The 14,455-nt window shown below is 39.3% G+C and overlaps 1 protein-coding gene across 4 annotated transcripts in view; it reads left to right on the top strand.

Annotated features, from left to right (window-relative positions):
* Positions 1-14,455, top strand: part of sgcd (sarcoglycan, delta (dystrophin-associated glycoprotein)) — a 409,702-nt gene that overhangs the window by 383,525 nt on the left and 11,722 nt on the right. For all 4 annotated transcript variants that reach the window (XM_042008370.1, XM_042008372.1, XM_042008373.1 and 1 more), the window contains one exon: positions 12,739-12,862. In XM_042008370.1, the coding sequence (XP_041864304.1) occupies positions 12,739-12,862 (124 nt within the window). The remainder of the gene's footprint in view (positions 1-12,738; positions 12,863-14,455) is intronic.

Below are 14,455 nucleotides of genomic sequence, written 5' to 3'. Positions count from 1 at the left end.
ATGACAGTCGATCAAGGCAGAAAGCGAGCGACAGACCCAGCGGAGAGAGGAAGGGATGTTTATGATGGCACAGACGAGAAAGAAGAACAGCAAGTGTGATAATGAAGCAGTGGGAGAGCTGAAGCTAAAGGATGGGGACACAAACTGCTGTATTTTACCGATAAATCACTTTTTTGTTGCATGCAGTATTTGTATAGCTGCAAAAGCAATGATGTGTTTCTTGGCAGTACAGAGTATCACAATAATGAAGTTCTCACATTAGGATGATTTTACAATGGTTTTATCGTTTAAAACCAAGACAAATAATGACAGTCGAGTAAAATCCAAAATAAAGTTGGCATGTACACTTACATCACTTACAAGCCAAAAATATTTTTTACTGGCCATAAAACTCCATCATGCATCATTTGACTAAAATTCATTACAGTTGTTGGTATGCAAACTAATTCATTTTAAAGAGACTTTAAAAAAGCCATCAGTAGATTAAACAATGCCATTCAAATCACATTGTTTCTATCCTAAAACGCAGAACACTGTGAAACATCCAAAGATGTCAAGAACTAGAACAATAAAAAGAATATTAGAATATGTAGAATAATAACTTTTACAACTTCAACAAAAACTGAAAATGCAGATAAGCATAATTTAAAATCACAAGTTACTTTATTAGGTACATAAACACTCCTGTACTGCCATTCCGTACAGCTAAGAACAGGAAACTGAGGCTACAATTCACACAGACTCACCAACACTGGACAATAGAAGATGGAGAAACGTTGCTGGTCTGACGAGTCTCCATTTCAGCTCCACATTCAGATACTAGGCTCAGAATTTGTTGGAAACATCATGAAAACATGGATCCATCCTGCCTTGGATCAATATTTCAGGCTGCTGCTGCTGTAATGGTGTGGGGGATATTTTCTTGGCCCACTTTGGGCCCCTTAGTACCAACATGACCTGGTTTAACCACCACAGCCTACCTGAGTATTGTTGCTGAACATGTCCATCCCTTTATGATCACAGTGTAGCATATTCTGATGCTACTTCCATGAAGGATAATGAACCATGTTTTTTTCACCATTTATTGCACCATGTCACAAAGCTCAGATTCTCTCATCTCATCATTGATCTGCAGCAACAGTGTGATGCTGTCATGTCAATATGGAGCAAAAGCTCTGAGGAAGGTTTCCAACACCTTGTTGAATCTATGATGTCAAGAATTAAGAATGTTTGGAGGAAATAGGGGGTCCGACCCAGTACTAGAAGGGGGACATGACAAGTGAACGGTGTGTGTCTGAGCCGCACAGAGCGGTGGTTTGTCAAAAGTAAGTGAAAAAGAAAGTTTTTTTTTTTCATTTAATTTTTATTTTATTCATTTGATAAATGTGAATCATTTACATTAAAAAGAGCTGTTGGACACAAATTTGTCCTGAAGTTGTTGTCAATGCTAGAACAATTGTTAAAACAGACTCTGTCACAACTAAATTGCAAACAATCTTCCTCTGGTGATCTTATAGTGTACAAAAATCCTAAATCTTAATCAGGCAAAAGAAATACCTCCTAAGGAAATGCATAACCACAAGGGTCTTTATAGCCTTGTTTCTACCAAAGGGTCTAACTTGTGACGCTGTGGTTCGGTAAACCCTGATATTTGTTGCGTTTTCACAGCAACTGGTAGGTGGCATATAAGCCAGATAGCAATAGATTCGTCACACTATGTAACAGTGTGATGTCATAATGGTGCAACACCTTCCTTGAATTATAATGAAGAGTTTTTCTCTTTTTTTCATCAATTCATCATTGAAATGATGTACAAAATGTAAATGTGTACACATTTTCTGCATAGTTTCTCCCTCTTTTCACCCTCTCCACATAGTCAGTACAAACATGCAAAATCATTTGTTTGGTAGCAGGGATGAAGCAATATTTAAACATCTGAATTCCTCCCACTCTCTGCTGCTGCACTTCCCTGTGAACCACCCACCCAGGCACTCTCCTAAAATAACTTAAAAAGGAAAAAAAACATTAAGGTCGGCTGCTCTGCACCCTCTTATAAAAAAACCGATGTGCAGCCTCCCATGCCCTCAGTCTTACAACTGGCCCCATGCACACAAGCCACAGACCATACCAATGAGACAGTTTCAAGAAATAAGTTGGCCTGTTGCTGCCAAGACAAGGAGTGTGTTGGTTTCTACCTGAGGGCCACTGTCTAACTGGCTGCTTTGAGACAAGCCCACTGAATGCGCTTGTGTTTGCAGGAAGTTTAAAGAGGAGTCACTGAGCAAAAGCAAGGCTGGAGAGACTGGATCCTGATCTTAATCATGTCCCTCAATGTGAGCGCTGTTTCCTTCCATAATCTAACCACAGGGCACTCCCATTAAACATGCATGAATGAGCCCTGGGTATTAAGTAGGCTTGATCGCAACTGGGCGATGTGGCAAACCTTCATCCCATGATGCCATCTACTGAGGTACATATAGAAATATTTGGAGTGTATTTATTGATGGTTAGGGGTTTTTGAATGTATCACTGAGACGTTTCCACAACAGACCTCTTCTTCAGTTACCTCATTTAAATCTCTTTTCTAAATATCCTCCACTGATAAAGGTTTATAGAGTCCAGTAACGAATTTGTAAAGTTTAGAAACCATCCCTTGTGTTGGTTTTACTGAGGCAAGTACCTTACATAACAGGTGTGCGGGTAGTGCTGTCCACCATTGGACACATATGCCCTCATAAAAAGATGAGCCTGGAAGATGACATCCAGCAGTTTGTGTTCTTTCTTTATGGTATGTGTCTTTAAACAAAAAAAATCACCATATTTTAGAATATGGAGCTGCTTTGTTCTACGAATCGCACAGAAAGTGATGGCTCTTATGACCAATCAATCAATTGTAGTGTGTCAATCCCCGCCCTTTAGGATTGGATAAGTAAGATTAGGACCCCAACAGAAGGATGTCAAAAAAGTACGATAGGTAAGGTTGGATATATGGGACCCTTCCCGGTTTTTGACTTTGGAAATGCTAAAAAATGCATACCAACCCGCCCTAGCTGGTGGAAAAGGGGCTCATCAGCAGTATCAGCACTTTAGCATAAGACAAGGTTGACAACATTAGCATTCAGTGAACGATTAATTTAGAAATCAAGACCTTCATTTGCAATGTGCCAATTCAGTCAGTTATAATCCAATTAAAACAAAAGCTGTATTTGAAAATTAGTAATAAAAAATAATAAAAACCCTAACTCCCCTAACCCAATGATAAAAATAAGTGTCTAGCTAAGAAATAAAAAGCAGAGAGAAAAAGGTTAAAGATGAAGAAAAAGAAGGAAAAGGGAACAAGAGTGAAAGACACATTTTATCAAGAATAAACACAAGAGAACACATTAAAATTTTAGGAAAGGTTTTATTTGAAAAATAAAGTCAAATTCCTGGAATTGGGTAAAACAGCAAAGGACGTTGATGACAACTATCTAATAACAGAGTTTCCGTAGCGTGTGCACTGAGATGAGCGGTGATCAATCACTGCTGCTTTCCCTTAAGAGTCATTCTATGAAACAATGAATAAATGAAATAATTCCCACCAGAGAAGAGAAGATAATATCTGAGCATCACTCCAAAGCCCACTGTCATTGTTCACATCATTTGACATTCTTCCTGCTGTTTTCTGCATCTTTGGTGACAACCACCTATTTCAGGATGAAGAATCACCAAAACAATCCAATTATGTCAGAAAAAGCGTGTGAGCTCGTTGGATCGTGGCTAAAATCTAATCTTACTCTAATCGCTCTAATCGCTCCAAACCTCTTGGCAGGTAGCAATCGAGGACTCAGATCCTATTTGAGGATATCATATTAACCCTAAGACACCCCACGCACATGAAAACACACATCCCATTTAGAGCTGCCACTTCTTTATTTAAATTCGTAACCATCATTTTTTTCTGAATAGTGATGCCGTGCCAACAGGATGTGTCCCTGCATCAGACAAACGTCTTTGTGAGAGTAAAACGTCGGCATGGACAAGTTTGATTGATATCCTGATCAATTCTGAGCAGAGATAAAGAAAATATATGTGAAGCAATAAGAAGGAAAGTGAATGTGGACTGGAAGGCAAAACACAGTGGGGATGACTCAAAGATAAATTGTAGGTTTTTTTTTTTTTTTTTACTCTTAAGCTGAATTAAAATGTGAGGTGGCTCTTTCCCTTATGACCGAAAGATAAAAAAGTTTTACATCATGAAAATGTGCCACACTCTTGTTAATGTTAGAGAAACTCAGTCTTATGCATCAAAACTACCCAGTTAAGTTGGGTATGCATTAAAACTGTTTTCAGGAGTAATTTTTGAATCCCAAACAGTCTCACTATGTGACAAACACTGCTGCCTGATCGTGTGACAGAAAAACTAACACCAATAACAGGCTAAAAATGACCAATTTCATTCTCTCAGATAACAGTAATCGTACATTTTTAAAAAGTCCAAAATTATCTTCCCAAAAAGAAAGACCAGACAGACTCCTGGAACTCTGCTCACCCCATGTGTGGCTAGTTATAATTCTCTTAAGTCAGAAGCTGTTATCTGTTAATGTAGATGTTGGATTTTGAAGTCTCTAACAGTCCCACATTCTTTGCATATATTTCCTCTGACTAGAGATGAGCTGTGAACCCTGTATGGCTTAATCTGTATGGCTCTTGCACATATGCATATCCAAAGTGGGCCAAGAAAATATCCCCCACACCATTACACCACCAGCAGCCTAAAACGTTGATCCAAGGTAGGATGGATCCATGTTTTTATGGTGTTTCCACCAAATTCTGAGCCTAACATCTGAATGTGGAGCCGAAAGACTCATCAGACCAGCAACGTTTCTCTATCTTCTATTGTCCAGTGTTGGTGAGTCTGTGTGAATTGTAGCCTCAGTTTCCTGTTCTTAGCTGACAGGAGGCTCCCGGTGTGGTCTTCTGCTGCTGTAGCCCATCTGCTTCAAGGTTGGACGTGTTGTGTGTTCAGAGATGATGTTCTGCAGACTTTGGTTGGAACCAGTGCTGATCTGACTTTCTGTTCCCTTTCTATCATCTCCAACCAGTCTGCCCATTCTCCTCTGACCTCTGACATCAACAAGACATTTTGGTCCAGACAACTGCTGCTCACTGGATATTTTCTCTTCTTCAGACCATTCTCTGTAAACCCTAGTGTAAAACAAAAAACTTTGTCTTGACCATGTTTACATGCCTAAATGAGTTGCTTCCATGTAATTAGCTATGTGTGTTAACAAGCAAATGAAAGGCTGTACCAAATTAAAGGGACTGGTGAATGTGAAGTGAAGATATTTTATCTACATCCTCTTTTCAGCTTCTTTTTCTTCTCTGCCTTTCAGTAACTCCTGTTAATTGAAAGGACAGACTGTTTTCTGAGTTTGTTCAGGTTGTTCGCTTAGGCAAAGCAATCAGCTTCTTATTGCCCAAAATCCACATTTAACCTCCAGTTTGCTTTGTGGTTCAAAGATGGCAGATGCCAGCTCACTATAGCTTTTATATTTATAGGCCCAAACAGCTCTCTGAAACAGTGGAGGGGAAAAGGAATGACTTTAACCCAAAAGGCATGAAAGTTTACACTTTCTGTCATGTTAAAACCTTTGTTATCTGAAGGCAGACTATATGAGCAGGAAGCATGAAAAGTTATTAACCTTTGATCTTCGTTGTTGATATGAAGCACAGCCAGGAAAAAGGAGAAAGGGGATATGAGGTGGTATAAAGTGGAGAAGAGAACAGGACAGAGACGTAGATGAAACTTTATTGATCGCTGGGAGGAAATGAGATTGTGGCTGTAGTAAAAGTAATAGGCATGATGACATGGAAATAAATATGAAATCATAAAGCAAGAGCAAAAAAGACAGGGAGATGGGAAGCTGGAGTATTTAGAGGTATATGACAGCAGCTTTTCAGAGCTTTCCTGTAATGGGTAAAATTACATCATAGAAAGCATGCGTTGCCTTTAAATTTCTTACATATGTACCGCTCGCTTTATGGGAAATATGAAAATCTGTTTATATTAGAATGAGACAGAAGTAAGGAAATGGAAAAAAAGAACAGGAGACATGGTTTCAATTCGCTGGGGTTGTGAAGGGGAAATGAATAAGAATACCAGCCTGTGAGATTTCATTGCCCGACTCCCTGAGGAGCCACCTGAGAGAACAAGGGAAGATGAGAGAGAAGGGAGTAACAACAGAGCTGGAGTCGTTTCACTTCCTTTGAGCTTCTTCGAATGAATCTTTTTTTCTTCTCCAATGACAAATTTTTTCTCGTGGTTGCGAAGAACAAAGAATTCTGACTAAGAACCACCAAATTTATGGGAGCTTCCTAGTGTAGAACGCCGTCATCATGAAGTGCTTTGAACAGCTGGTATTTTCTACTAACAAGGCCTGTATCCCCCACAGTCTAGATCAAAAGCAATTCTTCACAAAGCTAGCAGAGATGATGCCATATTACTTCTACTTTGCTTGAACTTGTGAGTCTTTGCTCAATTAGAAAACCCCATCACCTATACCAGGAAACTCATTATGTTTTTTTTCCCGCAACAAATTAGTTCCTGTGATGGTTCAGAGCCAACTGCTAAAGATCTGCGCTGGAACCAGTTGTCTACTGGACCAAAGCAAAGAACCATTTGCAGTGAGGGGCTGAGGATGAGGATATGGATCCAATCCATACAACTCAAATGTTGGGACCACCGTTTTTAAAAAGTCCAGAGCCTGAGTAGAGTTAAAGGGGCAACAATCTGAACAGTTTCACCGCAAGGTTTGCTGTTGTGCAACACCTGTAGACCAAAACAAAGGCTGAATCCAATTGGTGTCCCAATTTCTTTTAGTACAGACGGGTAGGGGTAAGTGGCAGGGCTATATACCCCTTCAAACAAAGATTTTTCAGAGGCACACTTTAAACAGAGGGGTATGAAAAATTTCTTGTTCTATATGAGAAAGCAAGTGTTTCTACGCACATCACACTTTCTTGAGGTGCAGGGCAATACACACACACACACACACACACACACACACACACACCAAAAAAAAAAAAAAGCCACAGAGAAAAAGAGAGTATGCCCGCACACACAATTAATTTTAATTGCACGCAAAAGTTCTACATTACATCCTACATATAGGCCTGTCGCAATAAGCAATAAGTCCATTAACTGCACTGTAAGGAAAAAATAAATGCGGCAAGTTTGCCAGCCGCGATAGTTTTCATTAGTTTCTTACTTCACCATAGCCTGTGTATGAAAATAGGTTTCACTATGAAGTATCTCGACTGAACGCTCTTGAGGAGTGATCTCTTTCTTGTCATATTTGACAGCAGCCTGTTGCAGCACGAGACCGTGGTGAACTACTAACCTGTGCAGGCGAGCCGGTATGCCCCATTTGTTTACAGGGCTACCAACTGTCACGCACTGGCCGTGAGACTCACGCATTTGAGTGGCTTCTTACGCTCTCATGTATTTCTTACTCTCTAATGGAGAGGTTCGGAAGGGTTCCCAGTGGGCTGCATTACTTTTAGGCAGGTGTCCCGGTGTATATGTCAAAAAGACGCAGTGTCGCGTCGCAGCAGCGGTCTGACAGCAGTGATGAGGGAGATATTTCAGCTTCACAAACAGCAACGATCCACAATATATTTTTTCCTAGTTTTTTTTAAATACTACTGGCAGTTTTGCCGGTTTTCCCTGTTTGAGCCCCATGTTTAATATTCTTTAATATATTTATTGTTTTTGTTTTATGTAATATTTCTTCCAGTTCAAGTGTAAAATGTTCTTTAGTGACTACTGATGATGTATGTTATTGTTGAAGGGGTGTCCCAATTCCTGAGGGTTGACTTTCAGCCCTACCCCTTCTAGCTCTGTTTTTAAGGGGCAAGTGGTAAGGGGTAGGGGTAGGGGAAGGGGTAACAAAGAGAAATGGGATTGGGCCAAAGTGTGTCATGAGCCACACCTCCCTCTACCTTTTCCCCCCACTTACAACTTGCCTTGTCTGTGAATGAATGAAGTGCAAACACACAGAGCAAAACAATATCACCATTTTGTGGAACATGTAACTTACAACATTTATTCCTCTTCCACATGCACCTCCTCTGCTCCCCTACACTACATATCATCAACACCTCAGCCCTCTTGCCCCCCCACTGGGGCTTTCTCCTGCCCCTCTTTTTACCTTCACTGCTGATGATGTGAGGAGAGAGTTCTGTCGCTGAGCCCCGAAGTGCTGAAAGAATTTGCCTCTCAGTTGTGTGGGATCTTCAAACACGTCTTCAACCTGAGCCGGATCCAGATGGTTGTCCCAGACAGGTGGAAAACGTCATGTCTGGTTTTAGTCCCCAAGAAGAAGCATCCCAGCACACACAGCGACTACAGACCAGTGGCCCTCACATCATAAAATCGCTGAAGAGGATTGTGCTTAGGCACCTTCGCACAGTTGTTGGACCATTGTTGGACCCCTGCAGTTTGTCTACCAGTGCTTGTAACACCATTCGACCTATGCTGCTCAACAGGAAGCTACTGGACATGCAGATGGATGCTCCAGTCTGGATCCACAACTACCTCACAGGCAGGCCGCAGTATGTGAGGCTAGGGAACATCACATCGGACACCACTGTGAGCAGCACAGGTGTGCCACAGGGGATGTTCCTGTCAGAAAACAGAGGGCTCGTCTGAACTCTGTTACCATACACCAAATCATTCTCTTTAAAGCTTTTTAAAACTAGATTAATGACATTAAAACATTAGCTTGCAGGGAAAACGGTTCAGGCTCAAACAGTATCCCTGGTCTTCTACAGAAATTCTAATTACACTTGAGATAGAGTCAAACTCAGGAACAGCAACTTGGAAAAGACTCTAAACTGCATGATGTGACTCTGTTGTGATTCTGTGGCTGTGGAAAATCGAACCAGTTCTCAGAGCATTAGACTGGTTCTAGCAACAACTGTTCCTTATTTGACCCCCCTCTTAACTTTATACCCTCACTTCTTCTCTGTTTATTCATTTATTCTTTTTGCTGCTAAGTTAAATGTTTGTTTCAAGCATGATTTCATTCCATAAGTATCTTTCTATCTGTAACAAGGTGTTGAGAGACGTTGCTTGGTGAATAATAAGTACAACATCACTTAAATGGATGAGGTACAGTGGAGGGATCAGGGTGTTCTCCGCTATCATCCGTTATTCGCTTCGATTAAAAACCAGCAGGAAGTAGCAGTGAGCCTGCTGTGTTCTCTATTATCTAATGTTGGAAGCTTTACTGCATTCCCAGAAATTCCTCCATGGTGTCAGTTATTAGCCTTTTGTTTTCTAAGGTGTAAAATCGGAGCCCAGTCTTTGTTCTCTTGATGATCAAATAACTGTTTTATACTCAGCCAGAATACTAACAGATTGCATTGGCACTGTTAATAGAGGCAAAATCAGAAGAGACTAATAGTAAATGATTAGTCTGATATGTCCAGAGGAAGTGCAGAGATGAGCACAGTGGTGAGCTTGAAACAGATCTTTTTTTATTATTAACATTTAACACTCGGAAGTTAATAAGTGTTGATGCATCAACCGATGTGGGCAAGAGGTTAATTAAAGAAGATTAGATATTTGTTAGTCAACTTTTGGCTGTTATATTTTCCTAACACTGATACAGCAGGATAACTTTGACAAAGATAATTCATAAAGCATCCAGCGGGTTTAGCAGGTTATCTTACAGGGAATCAAAGAAAAGCTACAGGGGGTCAGTCACAGCATTTGATTATTAACTATGGTGGCCGAGAAGTGGTCATGATTTAATTAATTCTTAATTAATTTGTTTTAACACAATCAAACAAAACCAGATAATAAGAAATAAAAACAAGAATTAACAAGAACGATGCACATTTACGTCATAGAAACAATATTTACATTTACAAAACAGAAGTACACATGAGGGCTAAACAACTTCACATTTCAGAAAAAACAACTGTACAAAATCTGAAACGCTTTTACAATAGTTGATGCAAACTTACATGTGCAGATGCAAAAGACTTCAGAATACGCTGCTGAAACACAACAAAGCAACTTTACGTTGACGTGAAACAATTTTACAAGTTCTGAAAACACAATTACAAAGACATGACCTGGATGTGATATCATGGGGTTGGGGGCGGGGACAAGACAGTGCATGAAACCACCTAATAGTGGAATCGATGTCACTAGTGTTCAAAAGAGTACAAGGAAGGACCGTCCAAAAAAACCCCATAAATAGGAGTTTTCCTCTTTAGAGAACTGCAGCGTGGAGGTAGACTCTAATGTGAAACTGTAAGATCCACTCTTTTCATGATCTGCGCTTTCATGTGTTTCTGCTTCCATGAAGACAGGTTTGAAATGTTGTTTCTTTCTTTCTTTTTATGTACCACCCAACTCACTCAGATAGGTTTGAATGTTAAGAATAAGGATGAGGATAAGGTTGTGCACCTAATTGTTATTGTTGGGGTTGAATAGTAGCCAAGAGTCTCCTCCAAGGTTAGAGGTGGTTTCATTATGATTAAACCTTGACCTTGGACTGGTTGCCGGTCCATAATAAGGCTCAGACAACGACAAATGACCACACACGCACTGGCCCCTTTATCAGGTCAACCTTGCTAGTACTGGGTTGGATCTCTTTTGCTTTTAAAACTGCCTTATTGCCTGTTGTCATAGCTACAACAAGGTGGTGAAAACGTCCCTCAGAGATCTTGCTCCATATTGATGTGACTGCATCACACAGTTGCTGCAGATTTGTCAGCAGATTTCTCGTGTGCTCTGTTGGTCTGAGCTCTGGTGACTGTGGAGGCCACTGAAGTTCAAGAAAGCAGTTGGAGATGATCTGAGTTCATCTTCAGACCATTTTCTGTAAAACCTAGAAATGGTTGTGTGTTAAAATCCTAGTAGATCAGCAGTTTCTGAAATACTCAGACCAACAACCATGCTACATTCAGAGTCACTTAAATCCCCTTTCTTCCTTATTTTGATGCTCAATTTGAACTCCAGCAAGTCATCTTCACCATGTCTGCATGACTATAAGGATGCGTCCATCCATCCAATTTCTGTGATTTATCCATGAGCAGACCTCTCTCAAGTAACTTCCTACAGCTCTTAAAGGAAGTCTTACTTTAGTTGTCCAAAACCAGTTGAGAGATAAAATCTCTCTAGTGGATTCTGAGTCTTATTAAGATCCTTTCCTGCCAGAAACATCTGGAGGAGTCTAAACAGCATTTTAACCAAAAACCCAAACCATCTCAACTGGCTCCTGGAGAGTCAGCATTAAAGAGTTAATAAACTCATACTACTTGGGTCATCCTTTAGAGAAATTAGGACATCAGGTCATGGAAGCAGATTATAAATATGTCTTTATTTTCATTACGTATCAGCTTAACACAAAACTTTGTCAACATTTTCAGTGCATTCTCAGGCTTTAGAGCCCAACTCTATCATAGCTACAGTTTCCCTGCTTCGTTTACAAACAGAAGTTTTCATTTTTACTTAAATGCTTCTCAACCAAATAATGTCAAAACACAGAATATAAATAAGTATAATATAAACCTTATTTTGTTTATATGTTTGGCCTGATAGGAGATAAATATGTTTAGAAATGAAAGGATGAATTTGTCTACATAAATTCCCCGTGGGTCCTGTAGGAAGGCAGAATTTAGTGGATGAAACAGCCTTTAGAGATCTGACAATAAATTCCTACCACTGTTTGAGCAGCAATACCAGTTTTCTGAAACTAGAAAACTAGCTTTATTGGTTCAAAGCTTTAGACTTTGTGCAGAAGTAGAGGCTATAAATTCCACAGCTGTACTAGCTAAGTGTTTTTTTATGTTATAGCTCGATATTCCTGCGACTTGACTGACAACTTGCTTAGTTTAGGTTAGTCTAACAGAAGCATGGGAAATGTTAACTCTGTGGTGGCTGCTGGTTAATGATTGAAATGACAAGTCTAAACCATGAAAAAGCAAAAAGCTTCTTCAACAACAATGTCCACCAAATAGGTTTGTTTTAAGTAACCATAACAAGTTCCATCATTTGTGTGACAAGGTCAAGAATGTCTTCCCTTAGATGGAAGCAGAGAGGTGCTGTTCAATCACTTCACAGTTAACATCCAAATGTCTCATTTCAATCCACCAATATCTAACACAGTAATTCCAAACTCTCTGAGCCACGACCCCCAAAATAACATACACCCTCACCCCCCCACCCCCTCTGCAACAGCTGAGTGGTTGGTTGTGTGATACAAATGGGTCATCCTGCAGCCATCACCTAAATGTAAGACTTAGAAACTGTCAATAACTTCATAAATGAGGGAGATAAAGGTTTTTTTTTTTGATGGATTATGTAAATAGCTGTGACAAAGCACCCATATTCTGAAAAATCACCTTTTCTGGCAAAGATAATACCAAATTCATATTTTTTAATATGGCATGAGTAACAGCTTTGTTGTTTATGTGTTTATGTGAAAGTTAACATGTTAATATTACAAGTTAATCTCTTTCCTTTAACTTATTCATTTTTACAGCTCTAATAAAAAAATTTACATTTACTTGAGATATATGTTTTTACAATGATATAGTGACCCCCTGAAATTACCTTTGGGACCCCCCGGTTTAGAAAAGGTTGATCTTAAAATCCCTTACAACTAGTTGACGTGCACCCATCTCTACATTTGACGTAGCGACCAGTAACACATTTCCTTTGTATGGTCTTTCGTCCAGGCTGGAGTCTCCCACCCGCTCCTTGGTGATGGAGGCCCCCAAAGGAATCCAGATCCTGGCCGAGGCAGGAGACATTCAGGCCATCTGCAGGAACGAGCTGAGACTGGAGTCCAAAGATGGAGAGGTATGTCAACTAATAAATAATTTTATTTATTTTTTTTTTTACTTTTTCCTGTTTGAAGGTCAGAAAAGTAACTGGAATTAGTTAGCTTTGATCTATATTTGAGTCTTACTTTTAATGTTTTGCTTAGATATATGTTCATTCTGCAAAATAAACTTCTTATTTGGCAGAGAAAGTGGAAGTAATATAGTAAAATTATTACACAAACTGGCCCACAGGATCATCCACCACCTTGTAGAGACTCACTGGCAGCTTTATTCTCTACTTTTTATCTGAAGTAATAGCACACCATCTTTCATTTTCCTTTAGTAACAGTCCTAGGATTTTATCACCTTTTGGCCATATTTAGTCTTAGTCTTAAGTTACTCGAACAAATTTCTTTTTTGGAAAACAGGCTGAAGAAATCCAGAAACTAAATTCATTTTTAACCAACTACAGATCTGCAAAAAAGACACCATTGTTTTGCCAGTGTTGGTCATTACTTGTTTATACTGACAAAAATCCAGGCTACATAGTGCTTCTGTCCTTTATAACCTCCTGACTACTAGAAAAAAAATTGTTTAATCAATATTTTTTTTTATTCCCCCGACTGTTTGAAGGGTAATGAGAAAACTCTGACAATGAAACTTGTTCTTCTTAATTGAAAAATACAGAACAAAATTCAGGAAATAGCTACAAATGTCCACTACAGAAGACAATTCTCAAACTCTTAAATGTTGTGGTAAAATGTTGTTATATTCATTTAGAAAATGGTTTAATGTATTCTCAAGAGATATCATAAAGAAATATTACAATAATACTTCAGGACTACATTTGCACAAAAAGAAGTTATGCACTTACTTTTCCTCTTCTTATGAAATGTGATTGTGGTAATGAATGCCATTTTCCTTGAAGAAAAACAGGATGTTCCCAAAGCCCCACCCCTATAAATGTGGTACCATTCAAAAGCCCTGAATGTCCTTTTTAGAGAACAAAATGAGTGGGTTTAATAGCGTGCAGGGGGATGGAGATATTCAGGTTTACAAATGTCCTCCACAGAGGACAAATTTATACTACTGGTAGTCAGAAGGATAAATGTGTTGATTCATTTCTGTGATTTTCAGGACTGCAGATTCAGAGAAGCATTAACTTTGACTCCAAATTCTGTCTATATCTTAAAAAAGAGAATGCAAAGGCCCAAAAGTCCAGCACTGAACAAACAGAATGACCTGAATTTCATATTTGCAGAGTTACAAAGTAAAAAAAAAAAGGTTAAGCTTCCTGTTCACACCTCTAGGGGAAAGGAATGTAGGCTCAGTGTACATTGGTGATCATAAGCTATGAGCTTAAGGATTGTTAGTATAGACACTGATTATTTCAGAAAGAACAACCATCAGGAAAGTTACCATCATTTTCTGCTCTGACATCCTGCATGGTTGTCTTCTGTAGAAGTTAATTAACAGATCTCAGACCAGCTCAAATGAAACATGCTGTGTAAAGTTTATTGAACCAAATCAAATATGTAAGTATGCTAGCAGGACAAAGTTAATCCAAACTAAACTTATAACAGTTTATCTGCTGTCTTAGGTGAATGAGCTTAAAACTACCAGCTGTAAA

Source organism: Melanotaenia boesemani, chromosome 15 (assembly GCF_017639745.1).
Source record: "Melanotaenia boesemani isolate fMelBoe1 chromosome 15, fMelBoe1.pri, whole genome shotgun sequence".
NCBI lineage: Eukaryota > Metazoa > Chordata > Actinopteri > Atheriniformes > Melanotaeniidae > Melanotaenia > Melanotaenia boesemani.
Note: the sequence above shows the minus strand (reverse complement) of the source record. Positions and strands in the feature narration are given on the sequence as shown.